At 37.8% G+C, this 26,284-nt stretch overlaps 2 protein-coding genes across 5 annotated transcripts in view; one reads left to right on the forward strand and one right to left on the reverse strand.

Moving 5' to 3' along the window:
• MXI1 (MAX interactor 1, dimerization protein) overlaps positions 1-6,245 on the forward strand; it is a 65,977-nt gene extending 59,732 nt beyond the window's left edge. For all 3 annotated transcript variants that reach the window (XM_087823938.1, XM_016212129.2, XM_016212128.2), the window contains exon 6: positions 3,715-6,245. In XM_087823938.1, coding sequence (XP_087680064.1) covers positions 3,715-3,878 — 164 coding nt within the window. In that variant the 3' untranslated portion in view covers positions 3,879-6,245. The remainder of the gene's footprint in view (positions 1-3,714) is intronic.
• A 5,272-nt stretch (positions 6,246-11,517) lies between these two features.
• SMNDC1 (survival motor neuron domain containing 1) lies at positions 11,518-20,779 on the reverse strand. Of its 2 annotated transcripts, none has more exons than XM_016212125.2 (5): positions 20,660-20,779; positions 15,903-16,045; positions 15,158-15,319; positions 13,229-13,382; positions 11,518-12,772 (listed from the first exon to the last, which is right to left on the reverse strand). In XM_016212125.2, the coding sequence occupies exons 1-5, from the start codon at positions 20,777-20,779 to the stop codon at positions 12,635-12,637; spliced, it is 717 nt and encodes a 238-aa protein (XP_016067611.2). In that variant the 3' UTR covers positions 11,518-12,634. The 2 variants fall into 2 exon arrangements, with proteins under 2 accessions (XP_016067611.2, XP_087680065.1); XM_087823939.1 differs by lacking the exon at positions 20,660-20,779 and adding an exon at positions 17,919-18,007.
• Positions 20,780-26,284: the final 5,505 nt, after the last annotated feature.

The raw sequence follows: 26,284 nt of genomic DNA on the forward strand, positions 1-26,284 counted from the left end.
TTTGTCTGATGTTTTCCTATTATTAGATTGAGGTTATATGCATTTGGGGGAAGAAATATCAGACAAGTGATATTGTGCCCTTCTCAATTTATTCTGTCAGGAAGATACATGATGTTGATCTGTCTTATTACTAGTGATATTAATTTTTATACCTATATTTTAAAGTGCCATTCCCTTCATTTCTCTTCCCATCGGTCCCAGAACATTTGTCTTTGGCAGAGATTAAGAAGGAAAGTCAACCCCCAAAAAAACTATTTGAATTTTACTGATCTATTCATCTGTAGCTCCCACTACATCAGGCCTCTCACCACAATAAAGGATCCCAGAGGTAAACTCTGGTGATTTTAAACTTTACATTTGGGAAAATTGAGCTCACGAGATTCTTGAGGATTCTAAAAAATTTGCAAAGTTTCTTGTTTTGATTTATTATGGAAAATTTCAAACATATACAAAAAGTGGAATAAAAATAATGAACTCTCATGTACCCATCATCCAGTTTGAACTGCTGTCAACATTCATTCATTCTTATTTCATCTGTTCTCTACCACCCTCACCCTCACCATTTTTTGGGGAATATTTTAAATCAAATCCCAGATAATGTTACAATGCTTTCCCTCAATACTTCAATGTGTATCTTAAATAAATAGGACTTTAAAAAGCATAATTATACCATTATAACATCCCACAAAATTAGTAAAATCAGGTGATCTTATTCAATGTTATGATAGATTTTCTCAAAAATGGCATTTTACCATTGCTATGTTTGAATTAAAATCCAAAGTCCACATTGCATTTGTTTGTGCCTTTTAAGATACTTTTAATCAATAAAATTTCCCTTCCCCAGTTTTTTAATTACTCATTTATTGTAGAAACTGGGTCATTTTTCTTATAGAATTTCCCACATTTTAGATTTGGACAATTCAGTCTTCATGGTGTCATTTAAGAGTACCTCTTATTTCCTATAAACTGGTTGGTAGATCTAGAGGACTGGTTAAATTCAGGTTCTTTTGAGACAAGAATACTTCATAGGTGGTCCTGTGCACGTCCTGGTGCATCAGTATTATGTCTAGTTGTCCCACTCTCGTGAAAACATTGGTTAGTGGGTTCAGATGTAAATGTATCAACCTTTCACTTTAATAGTTTTAGCAATCATTGATTAATTGCCCCGATCATTATTTCATGAGGTGTTACAAAATATTTCCTAATTCTCTCATTCTTCTTACTTTTAACTTTTTCTTCTATAAAGAAAACCATTTGCACCCTCACCAGTTTGGCTCAGTGGTTAGTGTCTGCCCGTGGACTGAAGGGTCTCCGGTTCAATTCTGGCCAAGGGCAGGTTCCTCGGTTGCAGTCTTTATCCCCGGCTCTGGTCGGGATACATGCGGGAGTCAACCAATCAGTGTGTCTCTCTCTCACGTCGATGTTTTCCCCTCACTCTCTCTCTCTCTGTGTCCCCCTTCCACTCTCTCTGAAAAAGCAATGGAAAAAATATCCTCGGGTGCAGATTAAAAACAAACAAACAAAAAACGCTTCCTTATGAAGATAAGTGCTTGTTTTTATTTTGGTTTTGCCTTATCCATTTTCTGAGTAAGTTGGTGCCTTGGCAACCTCCAGAGGTAACAGGGCTTTTTGTTGTGCTGTTTCTTTTTTATTATCTTATGAACTCATGTTTTCACGTATTGAATGTGTTCAGATCCATTGTAGTCATTCTTTTTTTTTTTTCTTTTTTAAAAATATATCTTTATTGATTTCAGAGAGAGGAAAGGACAGGGAGAGATAGATAGATAGAAACATCAATGGTGAGAGAGTCATTGATTGGCTGCAGCCCGCAGCCTGGGCATGTGCCCTGACCGGAAATCGAACCCAGATCGCCTGGATCCTAGGTTGACACTCAACCGCTGAGCCATGCCCAGTCGGGCTCTTTTTCTTTTTAATACTCAAATTTCCTATATTCTGTAGGAGCCTTTCAAATTGTTTTTTGACCCTTTTAATACACACTGGGAGTCCTTGGGTTTGTTGTTTTGCTTATGTAAAAGTTTATTTTTATGTGGCACTCAGCTTTGAACAAGTTTACCAGGGGCAACAGCAAGAACCTCTAGGACATGCTACATTTGAGTGACAGTGAGGTATAGCAGAAATACCCCTGAATTAGGAGGCAGACCTTGATCCTAGTCTTTTTTCTACTCCTTATGAGCTCTGTGACCTGTCAGGTCTTCAGGCGTTAACTGCTCTTCCTGCTGTTATCTCCTCCTCGTACCTACCCAGCTCCAAATTTTAGAGAGAGTATATCTTCTTCATTATAGTTCTCATTTTTTTTAGTATCCCCAGTATGCTAGCAACCTTCTCTAGTATTGTCCTTGTTCTTATCTGGCAGCCCTCTTTCCCAGTAACTTTTAGTAACATCTCTAGTCCATTTGGCTAGAGCAGTGTCCCATTTGATTTTGTTTTGATTGAGTTCAGCATGCTTTATTAGATACGGTGTCTTCATTTTATTTCCCAATTGGAGGTTGGGTGAGTGTTTTATGATACTGGGAAACACTAAATAGCCTGTGAAGCATTATGGGTATGAAATAGTTATGAATTCATAGGATTATTTGTACAGCTTGTTTGGACAGCTGCCTGCATTTTAAAAACAGACCTCTAAAACTTTTGAAGCAGCAAGCCCTTTTGAAAATTATACTCTTTGAACTAACTTACTCTGTCTTCTTGGGCTCAGCAAGAATCCACTTTTCCTAAAGCAATTGTGATCAGTGTGAACCCTTAAAGTCAGTGCCAAGTACGAAACATCAGGCTTTGAGTTTGTTTTAAGAGAACTGAAGAACCTTGAGCTCATTCTGTTATGGGAGAAAACAGCTTTTCAAATGCCTTTTATTTTTTTAAATGTGTATTGCTTTTTATATATTATTGGTAATTGTATATGTAGTATTTAACAATTAAGATATCTACCAATAGCTGGGCCATACATATTTAGGGTTTTTTCCATCATGTTTGATTTTTGAAGTAAAGTTAAATGCCACCACTGAAATGTCTTTACTGTAATCTTTACTATCATCCAGAGACTTTAGGCATCAGGCCCTCATTTCAAGTTATATTTGATGCAAAATTAAATTGAAGACAAATCCCATAGAGTCTACTTTATGACTGGTTTATTTTTTTATTTTTTGACTGGCTTATTTTGGTTACTGAGTAGTCAGTCAAAGGTCTTAATGATGAATCCTAGAAGTCTAAAGAACTGTCTGTAGAATGATAGCACCAAAGGCCTGGATGGATAAATTTTCTAGTTTGCCTACATTAAGTTTATGCTTTTTTCTCCCCTTTAAAGCAACTCTGATTAATAAACAGCACTGAGAATTAGTTTCTAGTTTAATGCAAAACAGATGTTGTTAAACCACTTGGGGTTGGGATCTTTTAATATTAAGCACTAATTCCCAAATAGGCCAAGTGCTTTTGGTGGGAGGTCCAGACAGACTGGCGTCAAAGGCTTTAGTAAACTTGCTGCCTAAATTGAGACCACCACTGTATACCAGACATCCCCTTTTGCAAAATATGTCCATGTCTCTTCACCTTTGGTTCTTTCTGTTCTCCAGACATCACTCATAATAAGCTTGTTTAACAGTTATTTTATACTATAAAAAGTAATCACTTTTCCTCTGTTTTTTTTTAAAGTGCCCATATACTAGATTACTAACATTCTTTCTTTTTCCCCTTTGGCAGAGGAGATTGAAGTGGATGTTGAAAGCACAGAGTTCTCCCATGGAGAAGTGGACAATATCAGTACCACCAGCATCAGTGACATTGATGACCACAGCAGCCTGCAGAGTATTGGGAGTGATGAGGGTTACTCCAGTGCCAGTGTCAAACTTTCATTCACTTCCTAGAACCCAGCATGACATAACAGTGCAGGGCAGAATATTCACTGGGCCAATTCAATCCAAACAATCTCTTAAATTGGGTTCATGATGCAGTCTCCTTTAAAACTAACCTAAACAAAATCATACTTGAACAAAAGGGTCAGAAGACCTTTATTTAAGCAAATACTTAGCAAAAAGTGGGGCAGAGCCTCCCCAGCAGAACAAATATTCATAATATTCATTTTTGAAAATCACAGTTTCCAATGGCAGCAGAAAACTTGTGTGAAGTTTTCTTGATTGATAGGACATTTGAAATCCCATCCTCTCTTTTTTCTAGTTTGCTCACAGTGCATTGTACAGACACATTTAAGGATGGGATTCTGTGCCCTTCCTGAGCTTTATGGTCCTAAAAACAAAATCACATCTATAGTAATGGTAAGACATGATAATCAGGCATTAATCTTGGATAGCTAAAGAGCTATTAAAACTCAGCCTGGGCTAGCTTATCATGAAGCCTGTGGATGATGAATTCTTTAATTTAAAAAAACCCAACTCATTTCATGCTCTGCAAAAGGAGAGACTCCCATGAAGCCTTTTGAAAGGGATCATCATGCAGCTCAGCTTTCTGTTGGATTCCATGCAAGCTAACCTTATCCTGCATTGTTAGCACTAGGGCACCCAACCGCCAACTCTACAGCCATCCTTGGGCAGCATTGGGGGGGGGGGGGGGCAGTCCATGCATGACAGCCTCTACCACACAGGGCCTGAGTTCGGATTGGGGGGCCAGAAGGAAAAAGCTCCACATGCCTCTGTGTCTGCGTGGACCAGAAGAGTTGTGCACGCAGATTAGCAGGCCAAGGTCTGAGCCACGGCAGCATTTTTATTTCAGATTTTGATAACCGTTTGTATGTGTTGAAAACCAAAATGACATCTTTTTAAAGCTTGTCCATAAAAAACATAGATGTCTTTTATAGTGGAAAAACATGGGGAAAAATCATCTATTTTGATGCAGCATTTGATAATGATAAAACACCTCACACCTCACTCTTTATAGTGCACAAAATGAATGAGGTCTGGGCTAGGTAGAAGAAAGGTCAATGCTGTTTTTGTTTTCTTTTAGAATCATTACCTTTTACCAGCTTTTAACCATCTGATATTTATAGTAGACACACTATCATAGTTAACATAGTTAAGTTCTGCACTTGTCTCATTTTAAGGTAAAGATTTGCTTCCGTTTTCCTACAGGCAGTCTCTCTCCTTCCTCACAGTCCCACTGTGCAGGTGCTATTGTTGCTCTTATCAATATTTTCAGAAATGTTATTTTAAGTGAAATTCCTAGCCTGCACTTTGATGTCATGTGTTCCCTTTGTCTTTCAAATCCCCAAGTTTACCCCCTGGCCCTCTCCTCTCCCCCTTGCCCCAGGAAGCCTTGTTGGAGACCTTACCCCTGGCTCTTTGAACTTTGTATACTTTAAATAATTTAACTACCCATAATTACTTAAAAAAAAAAAAGCTTTATGATTTTCATAACTTATTGCTGATTTTAATGGGTTGTTAATTTCAGTCCTGTAGTTTTATTTTGTTTAGATAGGGCTGGACAAGGAAAAAGAAAATAAAGACAACCATACTTAGCAGTGCGGCGTGTGTGACGTTAGACTGTCCTTTGTAAGCGGCACTTGAACAGCGTTCACTGCTTCTATACAGGAAGCGTTCCGGTTTGGTCATACACAAGGCCTCAGCATACACTTACTTGTTCCTGTGCTCTTCCTGTGCCTCCAAAAATATTTTATCCTTGATTGTGCTGTGTTTGAGTGGGAGAAATTCTTTGAAGTAGAAGTGTGAACAACTGCATGCCTTTAGAAGCCCATTATTAGAACTTGCTACTTCAGGTGCTGGGGACTTAAGGAAAAACGTAAGTTCACATTTCTGTGGCCCAGGTAAATTATTTCTGGTTTCATTTTAAATTATTCTTGGCTGGGTCAAAATGTTGCTCTATATAGTTGCTTATTTTTGACTTTCCCAAGTAAGACAGTTTGAAGACTCTTCTGTCTACCATGGAAAGTAAATGGAAGCCAGTGACTAAGCTTCCATTTTGTTATTCCCGTGGCATTCACTTGCATCACTTGCCTGGGGCTACAATTTGGGACAGTGCATTCAGGTGAACATGAGGTGCTGGCGTTTTGTTGTATATGTATAGGATCGTGGGCTGAGAAGTCTTTGTCACGAACAATGAGTACCTATTTCAACTGCCCCCTAAATTACGCCTTCCCTGGGTTTGTTTTACTTGGGGGAGGGGAATGGACTGTATGATAAGAAGTATTAATTTTTTAAAAGACAAATCGACTTTGAAGATACAAAAGTCAATTGCAAGAAATAAAAATTGTGAATGAAGAATACCCGAGTGCTTTTTGTGCCACCCTTCTCTATGAAGGAAAAATCTATGAACGAGCATCCACACCTTGAGAGGCAACTGTCACCTAAATGTCTGTGTTGATACTACTACAGTAGTCCAGAATCAATGGCATTTCAATCATTGCCATTTCCTGTTCTATAATTTAAACAGGTGCCTTCCTGACTGATAACTCCACATAACCTAATTGCAGATGGTTTACAGTACGCGATAATCTTTAACTGCTTCAGGTAGGACACAAAGCCATTTGTCATTCTTATCTGTTCTCCACATAACTTTTTAAAGAATCCCTTTGGCTACACATATTATTCACATTGAAAACAAGTCTGGGAGTTTGTTTAGTCCCAAATTACCCGACTTAACGCTACTCTGTATGTAAAATGCCTGAGTAATGGTACAGGGAAATCCTATTTCAGTGCATATTACCAAAGAAGATTCTGATGCTGTCATTGTTATGTGTTTCTGATTAGAGTAAGTATAACTCCTCCAGTGACAATGACTGCATTTAGCACTATGAAGGAATTTTAAAAGCGGATTATTGAGGCAAAGCTCCTAACCTAAGGCCACACTGCTTCTTGGGTCATTTCTCATGAGAATATTGTTTAGTCCCTTGGGGAAGGTTTTTTGGTGAGTTTTTCTTCCATTTGAAGCAACAAGCTGCCTTTTTCCCTTTATCTTCCACCTAAAAAATTCCATACTCCCTACCAAAAACAGCATAATGTGATAGGAACAAGGGTTTTGGTCACTTTAAATCGCAGTTTTAGCACTTACTGAGGACCCTGGGCAAGTTACCTAATTTCTTTATGGGGATTCTTTTCTCCTGAAAAGATTACTACTACCTCTCTCACAAAAGGCTGTAAGGATTAAGACTGATATATGTAAATTACACCACCCTCTCAATCTAGGAGTTTATAGCACCAAAAGGAAATTAAGAGAGATGTAACTTCTCTACTTTCTCTGATGAATGCAATCTTTTAATCTCTTCATCTTTAATCCTGAATATTATTCTGAGTAGGTCTATTAAATAAAATGGTTCATTTTCACAAAATTCCACAGGAGGTTATACTTTGTAAGAAGTCAATTTTGATGTCCTATAGAATTTTTAAAATAAAGCCTTTACAAGATTGATGTATCATAGGCTTTAGTGATTACCTGGTCTAAAAAAAAAAAAGGGGTGGTGGTGGTGATGGCTAACCTGAGCTTTGAGTATGTTTTACACTTCATAGTAACCACTGGGTAATAATGTCCTAGTTAATATTTAGTGCTGGCCTTGCCAAGGAAAAAAATCTTCCTGGCCCATGTATCAGATCTAACAGGAAACTAGTTTTCTTGCGGAATAATCTGATTTTTTTTAATCAGTATAGTTCAAAATACATGTAGTGGCTGACCATTTCTTGTTTCTGTTTTACCTTTCTATAAAATCATAAATTATTAGGGAAAATGGCTTAAATGAAGCTCTTTTCAAGTACTGCCAGCTACTTTCTAAAATTTGGAATTTTTTTTCCCAGTTCCTGAAGCTCTAAGTAAGCTCTTTGCTGTGGAGAGGAAGGCTTAAAGTCTGTATTGGTAGGGCAATACCTGGGACATTTATTTTGGATTTTCAAACCAAGGCGTAGAGTAGCATTGTAAAAATGTAACAAAAGCCATAAAATATCTATAAAGTGTATGTAAAAATACAAATTTAAGAAGTCAGTTTCTTCTCAATTAGCAGCTTCGTCACTTACTCTAAAAGCTTGGTCAACTGAACCAGACAGTACTTTTGGAGGGAAAAACTGGACAAAGGAACCAAAGGGATACTTACTCCTGCTTCCTGCACACTCCTGAGCAAACAACTGGACAATTACCATCTATTAAAGACTAGCCTAGCTGCAGATCTCAGGCTTCAAACTCTTAGTTTTCCAAGGACTTAAGAGTCAAGCGTTTCCTCCAAGCCTGAATTCTTTGTTTCTCTGGTCAGAAATTCATTGCATCTTGCTAAAGTGAGTACAGGGCTTGAAAGGGGGAAAAACAAAACAAAAGCACATCAGTTTCATCAAGAAAGGGAAATTATGAGCCAGCAAAATAACCATGATTTTTGGCCTCAAGTTGAAAAAAACCACTTCAAAAAAAAGCAAACCTTTTCTCATAATGAGTATAACCATGGTAGCTTTAGCTGTGCTCTTAAAAAAGACTGAGGATACAAATTATAACTTTAATAATTCCAGTAACTTAAGTCTGTATTGGTTTCATAAAAATGAACTGGTGAGGTGCTTGGTGGAAGTAAATTACCGTTTTTATTTCCTGGGAACTGAAAGATAACTTAAGTATACATAATTTGATATTTTTAGTTAGTTCAGCTGTCAATTACCACAAGCCCAGTTGTTAGTCTCAGATCCACTTCACCTCACTCAAGGCCACAAAAGAGTTACCTCTATATACATAAAATGAAAGGCAGAAAAGGAAATTGAAGAACCTCACAGAAATTTAATACCTTCCATCTTATTTTTTACTATTTATTTTTAGCCAGGCCAAAGCAAATTCTTAGAATGTCAATATTGGTTTCTGAACCTCTTAAGATCATATCTATACACAGATGAGCTTTTTGAATATCATAGTATAAGAGGATTACATTATTTGGGGTTTGTTTAAACTACATTATTACCTGTTATTTTGCCTGCTATGCTCTTCCTTTCCACTCAGTAAAAATTCAGTTTAGCTTGCAACCTAAAAATCCTAAATATAAAGAATGTTCACATTTACTTGTAAATTACCATTTATAGTAATTGGTTGCTTCATATAATACAAATACTTAATACAATTCAGCAGGTATTTATTGAACTCTAAAGATTTTTAACAAACATAAAACCTTGTTGGTTTTAGTAATTTTCTTTTATATTTCAAATATAATATCTGTTTAATATCCAAAACAGGAAAGTCAAATCAGCTTTAAAAATATTTTTTGCTGAATTTGCAAATGATATTTGTCACCTTTTATAATTATAATCTACAGACATATACTACAAAACTATGATATTTCTTTTGTTATCTGAGAGTTTTCCTTTGCTATATTAAAGGCAGGCACACTCAGCATTAAAACTGCATTGTAATGGAAATACGTACACATTGGACACCCTTGTGTGAAAAAAGTATTTTTTAAAACCGAGTTGTTATAATAAATGTATGTATTTCATTGTAGTTTGATGCCTAGTCTTCATAATTGGGCTAAGAAAACTGCCATTTATTAAGGTAATTTTTCCTTCATTTTGCAAATCAAACTGCTTTTATATGGGGTGGGCAAAAGTAGGGTTATAGTTTATATGGTAAAAGACATGCAAGTTATGATATAGCTTTATTAACTCAAAAGCATGTCACAATGGCACAGTAAACCTACTTTGCCCACCTCTGTATTTACTCAAAAACATGATTCTGAGCCAGGGATGCGCATCAGAATCACCTGTAGAGTGACAGATCTACCTTGGCCTAGATGGGCCAAGGGACCCAGGAATCTCTCTTTAATTTTAAACGAGCATTAGGGATGATTTTATATAACCTGTACCCCCTTCCCATTAAGAAACATGCCCTAATATATTCTAATATAAAATTTTTAACCTTTATTAGGATGTACTTCTTTTAAGTTTGGTAATTTGACATGTCAGTAGTATGTTTATAATTAGGGGCCACAAGTTGTAAGCAATGGGCATTATGCATTTTAATATGAATTATTGTTCAAATTAAGGAAAAAAGATCAGATATTCACCATTACCACTCTGCACAGTAACAGCAAACACTTCTATAGTGCTTACCATATGCTGGGTACTGTACTAAGCACTTTATACATATGAACTTACTCATCCTTACAACTTAATCAAACAGGAATTATTCTCATTCTACAGCTGAAAACTGAAGGAAAGAGGAATTATACACACAGGTAATAGCAGTCTGGCTTGAGTCTTTGCTCTTCTAATATGGTCTTTCTACATGTTATTTAAAAAGCATGTTATCTGTGACTAATATTAAAATTTTAAATTTTGTTTGCTTATTTTTGGGGTGTTAGGACTGTCTTTTTCTTGAACTGTTCAATAACAAAGTCAAATGTCAAGTTTTGAAAAGATGCATGCAACCATAGCTACTTGGGGGCCCTAAATGACTAAGGACACAATCTGTCAGTTACTGAGCTTGTCAAGTCCTTCTTAACAGGAAACTGTACAGCAAATTTTATAACAAAGCTTCATAAGACCAATTTATATTTGGTTTCAGAATATTGAGAGCTTCACCACCATCATTTGTAAGATGCTACTGGTATCATGAGATGCTTTTCATTAAGCATCTTCTCAGCTTTAACATGACACAAGACAGGTAACTCCTCAAGCGTCCTAACTTTCAGTTCAGTCTAGAGACACTGCCGCCATCCTGACACTTAGGACTTTTCAGAGCCACAGCTGTCTTTGACAAGGGCTCCTGATCTCATGCTATATACGTCTACTTAAAAAAATATGTTTTATAGAATATGGTCACCTTTACTCCTTCTCTCTCCTCCTACTGCAAAGCCCTTCAGAAAAATTAATGTGCAGAAAGGAAGGCCCATATGGTCAAACAAGGCACAAACCTCAACACGAGTCTTGCCTACACAAACACCAGGTAAGTGACAAACATGCCAAGGTAATCTCACCAAAAACCATTTGGTGTGGTTACTCAATTATACCAAATGTCTGTCCTGTGCTTTTAATTCAAAGGGTTCCATTGCAGGCCTTCAAGGATACTGTTGATTAGTACATTACAACCAGTAACAAGAGCATTTGTATAATTTATAAGTTTTTCAAGCTAAGTGGCCCTTTTTCTACTGTAATTTGTACCTCATACTTAAAAAAATATTTCACCTTTCTATCCTACGTGCTCTCTACCCAGTGGTCAAAAATTAAAGGTGGAAACTAATATCCTGGGTTGGGAGGTGGGAAGGGCAAGGTGAAAAATTACACCTCTCACCACTATCCTCCTAAAAGTTTGACTTTACCAAAAAATTTAAAACTCATGAAATAAAAAATTTTCCCCTTACACCAAAAATTTACAGACAACTCTACAAAGCACAAGTCCTTAAAATAAAATTGGTTTGCCCTTTAGAATTGAATTTCTTATGTCTAATGGAAGGGGAGTACATAAGGATTTATCGAAATCTTTATACTTATTCTCTTCTGCGGAAATGATGTATGCAAGTACAGTGAGGCTTAATCATTATCAATGCTGGCAGCTAAGACTTTGCCTTTCTGATAACACACCCTGGAGATTTTAAAAACACTTTATTTAATAAAAATTAAACATACAAAAACTGAAATTAACACATCCAAAAAATCACCGTCTTCCATTAACAGGAAGACACTTTTCTATGCATATACTTGGCTTAAACTCAACGCAGGATAACTATGTTTACTTACACCAGCAAATGCTGACAACTTGATCTAGTTAACAAAAAATTACAAACTCAGCTACATGAACATAATATACAAGGAAATTATGGTCAGATTAATGCACAAGAAATACAGCAAATTTTTAATGATGAAACATTCAGTACTCTTGTTCATTAATTTAGCCTTTTTTTTTTGTTTTTTTACAAAAATAGTATCTACACTGTATACAGGGCTATACATCAGCTTTTTGTTTTCTCATATAAACATTTCACATCCAAAAAAAATGGTACCACTACCATAAGTGAAAAACCAACAGGAAAAAAGCAAACGTACAAAAAAAAAAAAACCAAAAAAAACCCCCAAAACATTAGAAAAGGTAGCTGGTCCTAAAACATGGTTTCTTACATAAAACTAAAACTCAATGAAAGTAACAGCTGGATACATTTTAGAGATGGCCTAACAGGCTTAGGAAACAAGTTATTGAAGGAAAAACCTCAAAATGGCCTTTGTCATTTATAAATTAACCTATTTTTAGGCTTAACTGGCCAACAACTAAGTTTAAGTGGAAGATAAAGAAAAAAATTTAAAAGATCTCTAGAAGTTTGGGGTTTTGCCTTGATGCTCCAGTGAATTGCTAGAATATGTGGGAAGTTCAAAGGTTCTCAAAGTTCCAGGTTAGAACTTTACAAAAAGTATGGGCCTGATATTAGAAGATCGACAATTCATCTTTTAAGTGCTTTATTTAAGCAGCCATCTATCTAGAAAAGTTGCTTTACCCAACAAACTTTGAGGAAACTGGTGTAGTAATGAAGCAAGTTAAATGAATAGCAGTTATCAAAGCAATTTCTTCAAGTTTCATTCTATTGAAGGCAAACAATGACGACAATGGTATCTTCCTTACTCATCTAACAAATAATTTACCTTTAGAAAAATATAAGGATAAAAAGGTAAATGTAAAGCCCTGCAGAGATGAAATCCAACAGTTTTTCTGATTATTGAGGCATCAAATGCCTGACATTATATTTAGAGGTATCTTGATACTGTGTCATAGGTTTGTCAGCAATTCCACAAGTTCCTACTCCAACTTTGCCAGTTACACTCTCAGGTGAAGCAAAAATACTCCTCTTTACCTAGGGGAAATGAAACAGAAACCGTTCTTGATTAGCTTTGGAAACAAAAGTTACCGAATACACTTAGAAGGAAAAGTACATCAAGGGAACCTGAGCGTTCTATTAAATAAAATCTACCAGTGATATCCAGCATAAGGCATGTTAACAAAGCAAGTGTGGTTCAATACAACATTCCCTTCTAAGTGATAAAATTTTCAAACGTTAGTTTACAGAAGGAAAAAACCTAGATCTTTTATAATTCCTGATATAAACACTCATTCATAGTGCTGCTAATTGCAGAGATAGTGGCTAATGAAAATTTTTTTCAATAAGCCAAACTGAAGATTGAAGAGGATTCTAAATTTAAGATCCAGCTATTTATTTTTAAAAATGTATACCTCCTTTTTCATTTTACTGTTACTTTAATGACAGTTGCACTTTTCAAATTTACGAAGTGTGATACAAGGATTTACTAACCTGGCCTTTTTTGTTTTTAGAATAGGCCCTGTTGTTGAACTGTTGCCATTTCACTTTCTGGTCCTCTCTCTCCTGCTCAAGTTCTTTTATTCTTTGTGCTTTTTTCAAAGCTTTCTTCTTTTTGTATTCACGCTGCTGGGCAATCATTTCTTTTCTGTGTGGATATAACAACTAAATGTCAACTCTTAAGATTTAAAAGATGATTTCCTTGGGGATATTTAGCAGTGCAAAAAAAAAAAAAAAAGAAAAACTAATAAACTGACAGTCTTTTCCCAGGAATACCATTAATGCCAATCACCTAGTGCTACTACTGAATGTTATTTGAAATATATAGCATCCTTGAAAACTTTCAAATGTAACAGTAATCTATTATCCATTTAAGTCAAACATTTCACCTGTGACTTTTTATTTGATGTTTACATAGCTTTTACCAGTTGTTTTAGGAATAAGATGAGTGTCAACAAACGTCTAAACCTATCAATTTCTAAAGGGACCGTTAACAATTGTAATATGCTGCATTTGGAAAAAGTGTCTGAAGAGATTAGATGAATACGAAACTCTATTTCATTTAGATTGGAAGAGCATACCACAAAGGGAAATCAGAGGTAACTATTCTTAACACAAAAACTGGAGTTTTTCAAAAACAAGCCTAAAGTTCTCACAGTAAGTTCTCAGTTAACAGTGACTTCTCACCAAGAAAGGAGGAAGAAAGAGGGGATTAAAACAGGCAGTAAGAGCGAGGCTCCTTTGTTTCATATAATTACCACTAGGAAGCTAAATGCAGCTTTTTACAGAGACATCAAAAACTAATAGAGATGTTATGTTGTTCTACAATCTGATTTTCTTATTGGAATGCTTAAATCAAATGTCACTTTAATAGATGACAATTTTCTTAAATTCAAATATATTTATGTCGCAACTTAAGTTTTGAAAACTCTCTGACAAATCCGAGAGAGCAAATTGTAGCAAACATGCAGAAGTTAACCAAAATATTAATTCTGCCTCTTAAATACCTGTCAAACTGTATACTTCACATCTTCACTGTACTACGTGGGTTCAGGCCACCACCTACACCTGGATCACAACAGCAGCAGCCTTCTCTCTGCTGCCAGTGATCATTGGAAAGCTCAAATTTGATCACACTGTATCTCCTCTACTTCAAATGCATCAGCAACGCATCAGTGCTTTCAAGTTATGATCCTGTCTAACCACGTCTATCAACTCACCCACCCTCAAGCCTCAAGTTTTTACCACAGGAATTTCTTGGTTACCTCTATGTTGTAACCTTACTGTCCTTTTTAAAAGTAAACATTTACTAAGCTCTTACTACATGTCAAGCATAATGCTACATGCTACATTAATACTATCATTTAAAATTCACAACCCCATAATGCAGATACTATTGTCCCTGTTTTACACGAGGAAACAGACAATAAGCAGGTTGCTCAAAGTCATACCTTCTAGTGCATTAGCTGGCTAACTCCTTTTATTTTCAGATCTCTCAAGTTTCAATGTCATTTTCTCGGAAGAAATTTGCTCTAAGACTAAGTACAGCTTAGGTACTTTTTCTTTGTTCCCTTAAAGTACCCATTACGTTTCCTTCATAAGTTCTATACTTTATTATTAAAGTTCTTTAATTATGTACTTTGTTGTCTAGACTATAAACTCAGTCAGGACAAGGCCCCAGATGGTCATCTTCATTGTTGTGAAGCATTTGGGTTAGTGATAGTATACATCGTATCCACTTAATAAATATTTATTAAATGCCTAAATGGGAACCCAAATGTTCTAACCTTACCTAGGCATACAAATACAGAGGATGATAGTATTATAACCTTCTTACCCTAAACTAGCCTGCACAGATTCTGCAGACCACCTCAAATACCCAAATGGGGACGATCACACTTAAAACGCCAAAAGGTCACTTACTTGGACATGGGTTTGCTGCCACTGTCCTCCTTTGCCTTCCTTCCTTCTTCTACAGGCTTGAGGTTCAACAGTGGAGTCACTTCAGCATTGCCATAGCCAGCAAAGGTGATTGCAGCGGTGCCATTTTCTTCATCTATCTCCTCAATCTCCGCTTCGTAACACCTGTAAAGATATCATGGCTGTAAGCAGGTGAGTAAAGGTTTAGTACTCAGCCTACAAGACTTATACTGCAGTGATTCAACTATTACATGCGTCTAAAATCAAAGTTCTGTAATCAAATGGCCCTTTGGCAAAGATAATGCAAGAGTGGAGTTAGCCATCTGTTATCCTAAAAGGAAGTCCTAGTCAGTATTTGTCAGGAAAGTCTCTTACATGTTTACTAAATGTACTTTAGTCAATCTCTTTGAGAAAAGATATTTCTTGTAAGAATAATTTCAGTGTATGTACTTCATAGACATCTAAGACAGCCAAATCAATTTTCAATTTGAGGAAAGAAGAATTCTATTAATTTTCCTCTGCTTTTAAGTTTTTTCCCTCTAGGATCCTAGCCATTCTTCTGCCCCAAAACTTAATCCAAAGCTAAACACTAAACTGTATTAAAGGTAACTATCCAAGAAACAAATTGGACCTATTAACTACATAGGCTATATAGAAAGATTAAAATAGGGTACTTCAAACTGAATAAAAACATCTTACCATTGTACTTTATTATTTCATGTTATAGTTAGTTTTTTTCTACACTTACTGTCCATCTTCACTCCAGATTGCCATACACTTGTCCCCTACTTTCCATGAATGAGTGGGCTGAGTAGAAGCAAAACAGTCTGAACTTGCAAGAGTTTCTGAAGGTTGAGTTGACAGAAGGTCTTTGGTTAGTTCTATAACTTCCTAAAAAGGAAAAACAAAAACCGTAACATTATTTTTATAACTCACATTGTCACCTATTTTCAGCAAGTTCTTTCATTTTTTGATGACGACAGCTCTCTCACCACATAGCACTTAAGTACTCTACACATTTATTTGCAGTTCCTAACAATATTATGATGTAGGTACTGTGATTATCCCCATGTAGAAATTGAGATCCAATATACAGTGGGTGGTGGAGCTGGGATTTAAACCCAGACAGATGCCTTTCAACTTAACCTCAAAAACTAATAGAAATAGGGTAGACTTGAGCTTATACCATGCATTATTTCTGTCAATTTTAGCTGAACAGACCTCTGTCAAGATGAGAAATAGTCAATTATGAAGGACTGAGCTAGATTCAAGGTCACTTTTATCTCATACCATCGTTATGTGTTTTCATATAACTGTACTATTTTATAGGGCATCACAGTACTCTTAACTGCCTAGCCAGCATGCCCCCCACACACCCATAACCACAAAATAATGAAGCAGCCTTATTACTGTAGTAATGAAAATGTTTCTGTTCATACATATTTCTACTAAAATTCGGTAGGCATATATAAAAAGCCATTAGTCTTCCTATTTGTTTATTATAAAGCTTACCTCATCTGGGTAAGCAAGTTACCAGGTTAGATTGAAAAAAATCCCAATACCTTAATGTTAAGCACATTAACATAGCTTCATTTAAAGGGAAAAAAGTAAATGTTAACACACACAGGCAATCAATATCTTTCTGTGTGGCAAATATTTTTTGTAATTCAGGCTTATACTTTTTGGCTTCCTTCGAAGGTATTTGGTAGGGCTGGTTAGAAAACTTAATAGTATAGATAGATTTGCTACCTATCTGCTAGAGTTTTACTCTAATGATGACCCATGTTATGCATCATCTTATCTGATTTAAGAATCCGCATAAATTCTTAAATTTCCCCCACTACTGTATACAAAATGTCTTAAAACATCACATTATATATTTGGGGAGAAAAATTACCAAGTTAAACTCTGTACTGAGTTTCTTCTGGCTCCCACTGAGGTTTTATAAATAGTAGTACTGGTTCAGTAGCCAAGAAAAGTTAAATATTACCTCTTGCCTAAGATTCTAAATCTTCCTGGCTGTTTCTGAAAAACTAGTATTTGAGCCTTAAAAAGGAGGGAATGTTAAGTTCTTGGAGAAAGGTCTGTTTTGTGAATTAAAAAATTTTGTGAATAAAAAAAAATAGAAAACACAGATTTGAGTTAAAAATTCAGCACAGTATCTTTAATGCAGTTTTATTAGGTGCCAAGTAGCCATTCAAATACCTTTTAATTAGATGAACCTTTGCTAATAAAGCAAAGAACTTCCAAATAAATGTATCATGTACTATACAAAGGAGAGTAAAAATTATCCAGTCTTGTTTTTAATAAACCACTTTTAGGGCCAGGAATGTAATCTAATATAAGCCTGACTCAAGAGCCCATACAACCTCTATCATTAAATAATTCCATCTAACTAGGGATCATTTACCTACTAAAGCACTAACATGAAGTCTACATTTGTAGGTTGCAGATTTAGAACTCTACTGCTCTTAGGATAGAATACCTTCCTACTCTGTTTTCATAAGGAAATACATTTTCACCAAAGTAAAGGGTCCTGAAAAGCTATACACATTATGAAGAATTTTCAGAGCCCTGCACTGAAATGACTTTTTAAAAAAATCCACAGCATCTAGCCCTAGTTGTCCTTTTACTTTGCCATATTTTACATACCCCGCCCAACAAACTATGAAGACCCTTCAGAATTTTTTCCTTCACATGTGCATATGGACCAAAGTAGTAGAGAAACTATTTTATGTATGAGGGGGTTCTTAAAGGTACATACCATTAATTACTTTTCCTCCCCCAAGTCTGAGTTCTGAAACTGCTCCTTCATTGACAGATGGGCAGCAGTTACAGTAATCGGCAATTCCAGGAAGCATCAGATGTTGTGATCTACATATCAGCAGGTCAAAGGGGATGCACTCAAGCACTCTGCTTACTGAAGGAAGGCGTTTCGGGGATGCAGAGAGCCACTGTAATATATGAGACAAGTGACTTGACCCCTGCCTCCTTTAGAACCAGTTTTATTCAGCAAAACAGCTTAATAAATTGACTATTTTTGTGATTATCATAGACTGCCTGGGGAGCTAGTCAGCTAGCTAGCCTGGATTTTACTATACCCACTTTTTTTAAGTGAAAAAAGGCAATTAGAACTTCAGTAGATCAATCTGCTGCCTGCTGAGTAACTTTATTCTATAGGAAAGACAGTATATAAAGAGATAAAAATGGAAGCCTTACTGGCAAAATGGAAGTCATTGAAAAAATGCAGAAAGAGTATTTGTCATAAATGAAAGAGCAAACAAATTCTTAACCAGAATAAGGACATCCCATGAGAAGAACACAAGAAAACAAAGGAGGCCACAAAGTCAGTCAGTCTGAACAGACTTTTCAGCAAACATAAAAGGCAATATTAAATATCAATGACCTGAGGTGTATCCTAGAAAGCAGAGAAGAAAAAAGTAAATAACTTTAAACCCATGCTAAATAGAAGCTGCAACTGTAGTCAATGGAGACAATTACTAGGTAGAAGCAGATATCCAAACACTTTCCAGAATTTTATAATGCCTTCCATCTTTCAGTAGTTTTTAGTTCAAAACAGACCTAAATCTAGTAACCAAAATGATTATTTTTTTTCATGGTATATTAAGAGAAAAAGAAACTGATTAAGTTTGGTCAGGAAAAATATTCTGTATTATTACTACCTAAAGTGCTAAAACTTAAGCTTCTAAATCTATGCCATCAAATAAGGTAGTCATATGGGGCTGTTTAAGAAAATTAAAAATTCATATTTTCAGCCACCCTAGCCATATTTCAAATATTCAATAGTCACATGTGCCTAGTGACTACAGTACTGCACAGCAGATGTAGAACATTTCCATCATTACAGAAAGTTCTATTGTACAGTGCAGTCCCAAATGGTTATGGAAAAGATTGTTTTATAGATAAACGACCCCCAGGGCATTATTAACTGAATCCTAAGTAAGTAAGCCATTTACATGCTTACTATAAGGCCTACCACAACTGGTCTCTCTCCCTACAGTACTTCCACTACAGATCAGGTCATTATAAGGAGATTCTGCCCAGGCTCTAACAATTCTAGAAATATTAAAAAGACCACACAATCATGCTGTTTCAACTTTCACTCCCAACTTCCCTTGGACCAGCTCCACATGGACCCTTTCTCCCAATTCCCAGGAGGCCAATACACACAACACTGCACACAATGTTTCATTTTCTTCAAAGAAAAAAAGGACTGCTTTTAAACTGGAAAAAGATGATGGGGCATGCCAGGATCTCTGAGGCAAGAAAGTTGGCCTGAGAGTGGGAAAAATTGCTCCCCAGGCATCTCTTCCTTATTGATTTGCACCCTGATATATATTGCCCTGACTTCTATATATTGAAAAAGGGTCCTGTTTTCTGTGTTTTTAAAAATAACACACCATCACAACTTCATGAGTTTATCCTAAATCTAGAATTTGAACCTGAAAATATTCTACATCTTTATTATGCCCAGATAAGCTCTTTCAGAATCCTGAATCTGGACTCTACGTAAGATAATTTTTATTTGTTTGCAGTTCTAATATCCTTAAAATATTAATAACTTTGACGGGCAAAAGATGATAAAGAGAAGGAAAGGATTACTTAAGACAAAGATGATTCAAGTTCTGAACTGAATCAATAAAGACCATCTAATCAAAACACCTTTTAAAACTTTCCAAAACATCAGGTTCAAAATTTTAAGTTCTCAAATTTGTTAAGATGAAAAGTCATGTATATTTACAAATCTTACACGTGAAGTTTTTATTAATCAACCAAGTGTTCTGAGAAATAACAGATATTTTACTACTATGACTTTGTCTTGAAATGTCCCTGCCCAGTGCAGGTAGGTCTTTAAAAGCGGGTGTCATACACATGACAAACAAAACGATATTCCTTTCACATAGATGCAATTTAACTTCAAGTGTCAACAACTACACTGTAAAACCTACCCTTAAGTTCAAATATTATGTAACATTTATGCAGAAAACAAGTATCTTTTAGATACTTTTATAATGTGTTTTCAATACAAGGTGTTACCTGCTAGCTTTGACACACACAAACACACACAAAGAATCCTGTGGCATTAAAAAGAATCTTAATCAGGTTTCATTTTTCTCCTTTAATTTTAGTTACTTTTTGAACTACATTTCCTTTGCCAGGCCTTTAAATGTAAAAACATGTTCCACTGTACAGCAGTATGCATCTCTTCTCTAGCAAGTCTGACGGACTTCTAAAATCGACTTTTTTTTTTTCATTATAAGAGCATACAAGATTTACATAACAAAGGACGTTTCACTCGTGTATGCAAACTGAGGAAAACAACCCTACATCTACAAACCTATGCAAATATACACAAAGGGAGGGGGTAAACACCACCTCCAAGGGGAGCTTTGGACATCTAAAGATTCTAAGCAATAAATCACTTGAAAAACACAGAACTACTCTTTTTGAACAATGTAACTGTAAGTGTCCCCTCATACTTACTTGTAAATCTTTCTTTAATTTTAGCAAATCTTCATTTTCTCCATTTCCAGACAGTGCAGCTTCAACTTGCTGGAGTTGAGCTTTGTAGCTTGCCAGCTGTTTTGCTAGATCCTCTGACATCTGGAGGGGGAAAAGAGGAAGGCCATGAAAACTGAACTTAAAAAAAACATTTAATTCCCTGTCTGCCTGAAATAACCTTACCAATTTTGCTCCCAACTCATTGTAATTCATTGCAGCTTAGTTTATGACCATCACCTCTACTCTTAGTTCAGAGAAAAGTTGCTAAGAGGAAAAAAATAATTTCTAATTTTCTTTAAACTCCTGTAATAAGGACAGCACCGTGTTGGGGTCATTTAAAAGGGTTGTTATATCTTCATTCCACCCCCCCCCAAAAAAAACACACACACCACTGTATCTGTTGGAAGAGAGCAGACTTCTAAAAAAATATTTATAAGCACTAAAAAATACTTCCAAAACCAAATACTGATGGCGTTTGGATTAACTACACAAATAACTACACTTAGAAGCTTTTCTCCGAGCAGAAATCTTTCGCCCAGTCACTCAAACAGCGCGGTGTACATCCGTCAGTAAAAGAAACAGCCCAGACCCTCCCCCATTGAGGCATTCTAAGGAACGTGCCCTTCACCAAACCCTTCTTCCTCTCCCGAAAATAAGATACGATTTATAGGCAAACACACGGGGTTTCAGAGGACCCCTCTCCGCCTCAGTTCCCGTCCAACGACAGCCTGGGATCTGGAAGGGCTCCGAGAGGGTGAGAGAGCCGGGCTGCTCTCCTCCCACCACCGCGACCTCGGAGCCCGCCACAACTTAGCCGGTTATTTCAGACCTTGAAATTCAAACATCAGCTCCCAGGGAAACCGAGCGGGCCCGCGGCGCCGGGACCCCACACTCCCAAACAGGCTCCGCCCGGAACGGCCGAGGTTGTCCTTCAGAGGCCTCCCACGTCCCAACCCCACCCGACGGGTTCCCCGGGGCGGCCGGGTTTCCGGCCACGGCCGAGGCCCGCACCCCGGCCGGGCCCGGTCAGGGCTCAACTGTGGGCGGGAGGGGAGGCCCGGGCTCCTAACACTGTGGCCGGCGCCCGGGCCTCTCCAGCGCGGCCGGCTGCTCGGCCTCGGGCCTCCTTCGCCTCGGGAGGGGCCCCGGCCCGGCGAGGCCTTACTTCCTTCCTCACCGGGTTTGTTACCTTGTGTGGGGTTAGGGGCGGGGCGGCGGGAAGGGGTCCGGGCAAATGAGCCCAGGGGTGGCGGCGGCAACAGCGACGGCGGCGGCAGCAGCAGCAAGAAAAATCTCCCCGGCGACAACAAGGCGACTCGTCTGAAAAGAACTCGGTCGGCGGTGAGGGGGGGAGGGGACGAAAGCCGGGCACTGGGAGGAGGAAAAGACAGAGGCGAGTGAAGTTTCGCGAGAGTTAAAAACCATCGCGAGACGCCGCTCGAATCACGTGACTCGTAGCGCCCACTGGACCGACCGCCTGAACTCGCGTTAGGAACACACGGAGTGGGCGGGCTTTCGTCGAAAGGAAATGGCGTCGCTGGGCTGCGCCGGGCGCCCAGCGCAGGTCGTCTTCCCAGTTCCGGCCGGGAGTGGGGGAGTCGTGGGGGTCCGTTGGGACTGGGTGTTGTCGAGCCATTCCTGAGGGGCCCGGGGCGTACTCGCGCGTACCCGCTTAGGCCAGCAGTGCCGGGAGGTGGGAGTAACGGGGTTTAATGCAGCGTTCGCGCTAGTAGTTGGTTCTCAAAGTGCGGCCCCCTTACCGGCAGCGTCCACGCCGCCTGGTAGTGTATTTACAGATGCGAGTTTTCCACACCCCCCCCACGAGTGCATCGGAAACTGGGACGGGTTCCGCAGCCTGTTTCAACGAGCCCTCCGGGTGAAGCCATGTCCCCTCAAGTCTGAGAACCACCGCTTCTTATAATAACAAAAACCTTAGCAGTAACAACAAAAAACTAATTGTGGCAGAACCTGTTGGAGATTGGTTTAAAAATCAATTTTGTTAGAACCTACGTGGTTTAAGTGAACTGTATCGGTCAGTCTCGCTCGATAAGGAGCACTCTCCAGGTCACACTCTCGAGTGACAAACGGTGTGATTACTTCCGTGTATATTTGAAAAGAAATGCGCGTTAGGCGTGCGTGTTTCTAATAGTATATATTGGGTTACTTCTGAAGGGACACCCAAACCTACCTGGAGATTTGGGGTGGAAGCCGAATGTTCTCACTGATTACTTTTTTTTACGGCTTACCCTTCTTCCCATACGCATGTAGTTTTTTCCCAGTTAAACTAGTTATAAAACAGACTTGTGGCAGGAAAAGGCTGCTAGGTGGACGCCGGGCAAGAACCTTCTCTGGGAGCTGGGGGCCTGTTGCTGGAACCTCCAGAAGGCCCTCTTCTCGCGTGGACTCTCTTGGGCAGTGACGTCTTCCCCTTGTGCCTTCTTGAGTTTGTTGTTGTTGTTTTTTAAGGGACCTTCTCTTTTCTTTACTTACGCACACATACCCCTCATATTGAGTCAGATAACCTATAGAGATGGAAACCAGTTTTGTGATGACGGGAGTAGCAATGTGCAAGGATTGGAAAGGCTGCAGAGGGCAGCAGTGTGTAGCTGTAGCATTAAAGGGGACGACAAACCGGAAAGGATGAACTTTTCTTTAATATGTAGTACAAATTCGTTTAAAATATAACGTAGTTTTTGAGAACTGCTCTTAATTCTAGTTGTGTGTTGTTAAAACTAACACCAGAAGGATCTCCCTTGAATATAAAGTAAACTTTACACAGTTGTGTAAAAATCTCTCAAATAAGAACTCTTCGTGAACCCTCTAGATCAGAAAATAGGAAAATATTTATTAAAAGCTCCAGTATAGGTTTCTTTATCTGACTCCAGATTGTCATCAGAATATACTATTTCACTTTTACTTATCTTCCTTTCAAAGAAAAATTTTAAATGGTTGAAGAAAAATTAAAGGATAGTAGCGGCCTTTGGAAATGTGCCAGTCCACTACAGGGCACAATAAACTAATACAGTCCATGCTGGTTAAATAGGAGGTTGCATTCTTTAATTTAGCTTTTATTGTATTCCTTCCTAAGGGTAGCCCCAGGTTTGCCCACATTCTTTCGTTCCCTTGACAAATGCCTAAGGAGAAGAATTAGAGATGTGCACATAGTCGTAGTAACTGCTTATGCCCTTTGCCCTCTTTAGTCATAATAAGTATTTTGAATGTTTGAATGGAGATTTGCTGCAGAGCAAGCTACTAGCTTTTTGTACTTACTGAGTATTTTGGGGTGCATTGCATTGAAAACATATCCTGAGGTGACTCTTACATGGCATCATTCATTTAAGGTGGATGTAAAAACAGCCTTAGATGGATACTGACCAATGCAGGTGTTCATCAGTCACAGCATTCCTGATCTGTTCATGTCAGTCTACATTGCCCTGCTAGTCTCAGGATGTGCATTTCCAGCTATTCTGTTTTATGTGTACCACTAAAGAACAGAAAATGGCCACTGAAAACAGCAAGGATTCCTTCAGTTTGGAAAAGGTTATGATCGGAGGCTTTACAAGGATCAGAAATGGCAGTCGTTCAGGGTTCTTTAGGCCTATTTGAAAGTGGTGTTTCATAGCACTTTTACATATATTCTTTGTGGGGTATATTCTGAGGGCAAAAAGAACAAAACCAAAAAATGTTACAGATGTATTGCTAACAGTACTGTTGATAATGTAATTTTGAAACTTTCATGCCTAGTGTAGATAAAATATGTTAGTTAAAACTCTTAAGAGGAAAGAAAAGTAGAAAATAGTTTTTATGGGGGAAGCCCTCTGATGACCTGTGTGTGTATATATGTATATATAGATATGTGTGTGTGTATTTCCTAGATGTAATGTTATCCCAGTGGAGAGTGCCCATATCTTGGTATCTAGATACCATTCCCCACGAAGACACAACATTTCTTTGAGAAATGGTTGATTTCAGGTCTCAGGCCTGGAAAATACAAAAGTGACCTGGAACATCTTGCCAGAAAGCAAGAAAGTGCCCCAAAACTAATAAGATCAAGTCAAAAGTTCACCAACCAGCTCGAGGGGACTCCCCTTGCCAGATGTGAGCCAATATGAGTCTTAAATAATGACTGCCATATATTATCAAAGCATTGAATATATTTTTAAAATCCATAAGTCCAGAGTGATAATCAAAAAGGTGGGGGGAGGGATTTTTTTCTTTATAGAAGAATTCCAGCCAATAAATGTGGATGGAATGATAGGATTGGAAACATCACCATGTGCTGTCTCCAGTGATTTGGGCACAGGCCATCAGTAGAAATTAAAACTAATTCTGTAAAAGGAGATAGGGGGAAAGGAGGATGTTTGCAGTGTCAGAGTATATCACCCTACAGTTACTTAGTAATTACAAAGGGAGAGATACACCTTGTAATGAAGAAATTCAACAGTCACCAACTTAACCTAGTGATCACACCACCACTAATGGTGGAACAGCCTGACTTTATAGGCCTCTTGAGTTGATGCAAGGTTACATAAGGAACCTTATCAGAAATACTTAATCTGAGTACAATGGAGCCTTTTGAACCAACTTCCAGTTTACGGCAGATACAAGGATAGAGGAACAAGTAGAATGACCCTGAGGGAAAACTCAGGCAGATCCAGAATGTGGGACAGTCCATGAAAAAACTGACCTAAAGTCTTCAAAAGCCAGTGTGTCAGAAATAGTGGAAGACTATTCTAGATTGAGACGAAAGACATCAAATGCAATGGGTAAATCTTGATTATTGAGTCTTAGTTTGGAAAAACAAAGCTATAGTAGAAATTTTGAGGACACTTTGGGAAATTTGAATATGGACTGGATATTAGGATATTGAATTATTGTTAATTTTATTAGGTGTGAAATTTATGCAGGTTACTTAAGAGAATGTCCTTTTAGGTATTTAGAGATGAAGTGCCATGACACGTATATAACATATCTTCAAATGGTTCAGCCAAAAAATTATATAAATTTGTATAGAATTCATGTGTGTATGAATATATATATTCATGTGTATGTATTATATATGTGTATAGATGGAGAGAAGATTTAAATGTGTCAAAATGTTAATCATTGTGGAAGGACTTATGTGTTCATTGTACTAGTCTTTCGACCTTTCTGTATGTTTCAAATTTCAAAATAAAATGTGGAGAAAAGTGTTCATAGACTAGCTAGAATCGTTTTGAGGGGTGATGTGTGTTTGGAGAATAGTGGGGTAAAAGCATAGTCGAGGGGAACTCTAGGAGTTAGCAGTAGTTTAACAACTCAGAAGCAATATGGAAGACTACAAAAGCCTATGTGATTGTCAGAAACAAAAGGCTGTGGAAAGCCAGATGGGTCAAGGCTTAGCAGGAAGATGTGGGCAGTGGAGGCCAAAGCAGTCACAGGATCTCTTTGAAGGCCAGGAAGGAAAGCATGAGAAAGAATTACTTTGACTTCCCCACATATAGGAGAGACTCCAGTGGGCCTTGCCCTCTGATGTGGTGACCAGAGCTTTATTCATCTTTTGTCCCTGTTTGGCTTTCTCATAGAACAGCCTCCAGAGGTAGTCTTAAGATGGTCTTTTAAACCGGG

This window comes from Miniopterus natalensis, chromosome 14 (genome assembly GCF_054644295.1).
Source record: "Miniopterus natalensis isolate mMinNat1 chromosome 14, mMinNat1.hap1, whole genome shotgun sequence".
Lineage (NCBI taxonomy): Eukaryota > Metazoa > Chordata > Mammalia > Chiroptera > Miniopteridae > Miniopterus > Miniopterus natalensis.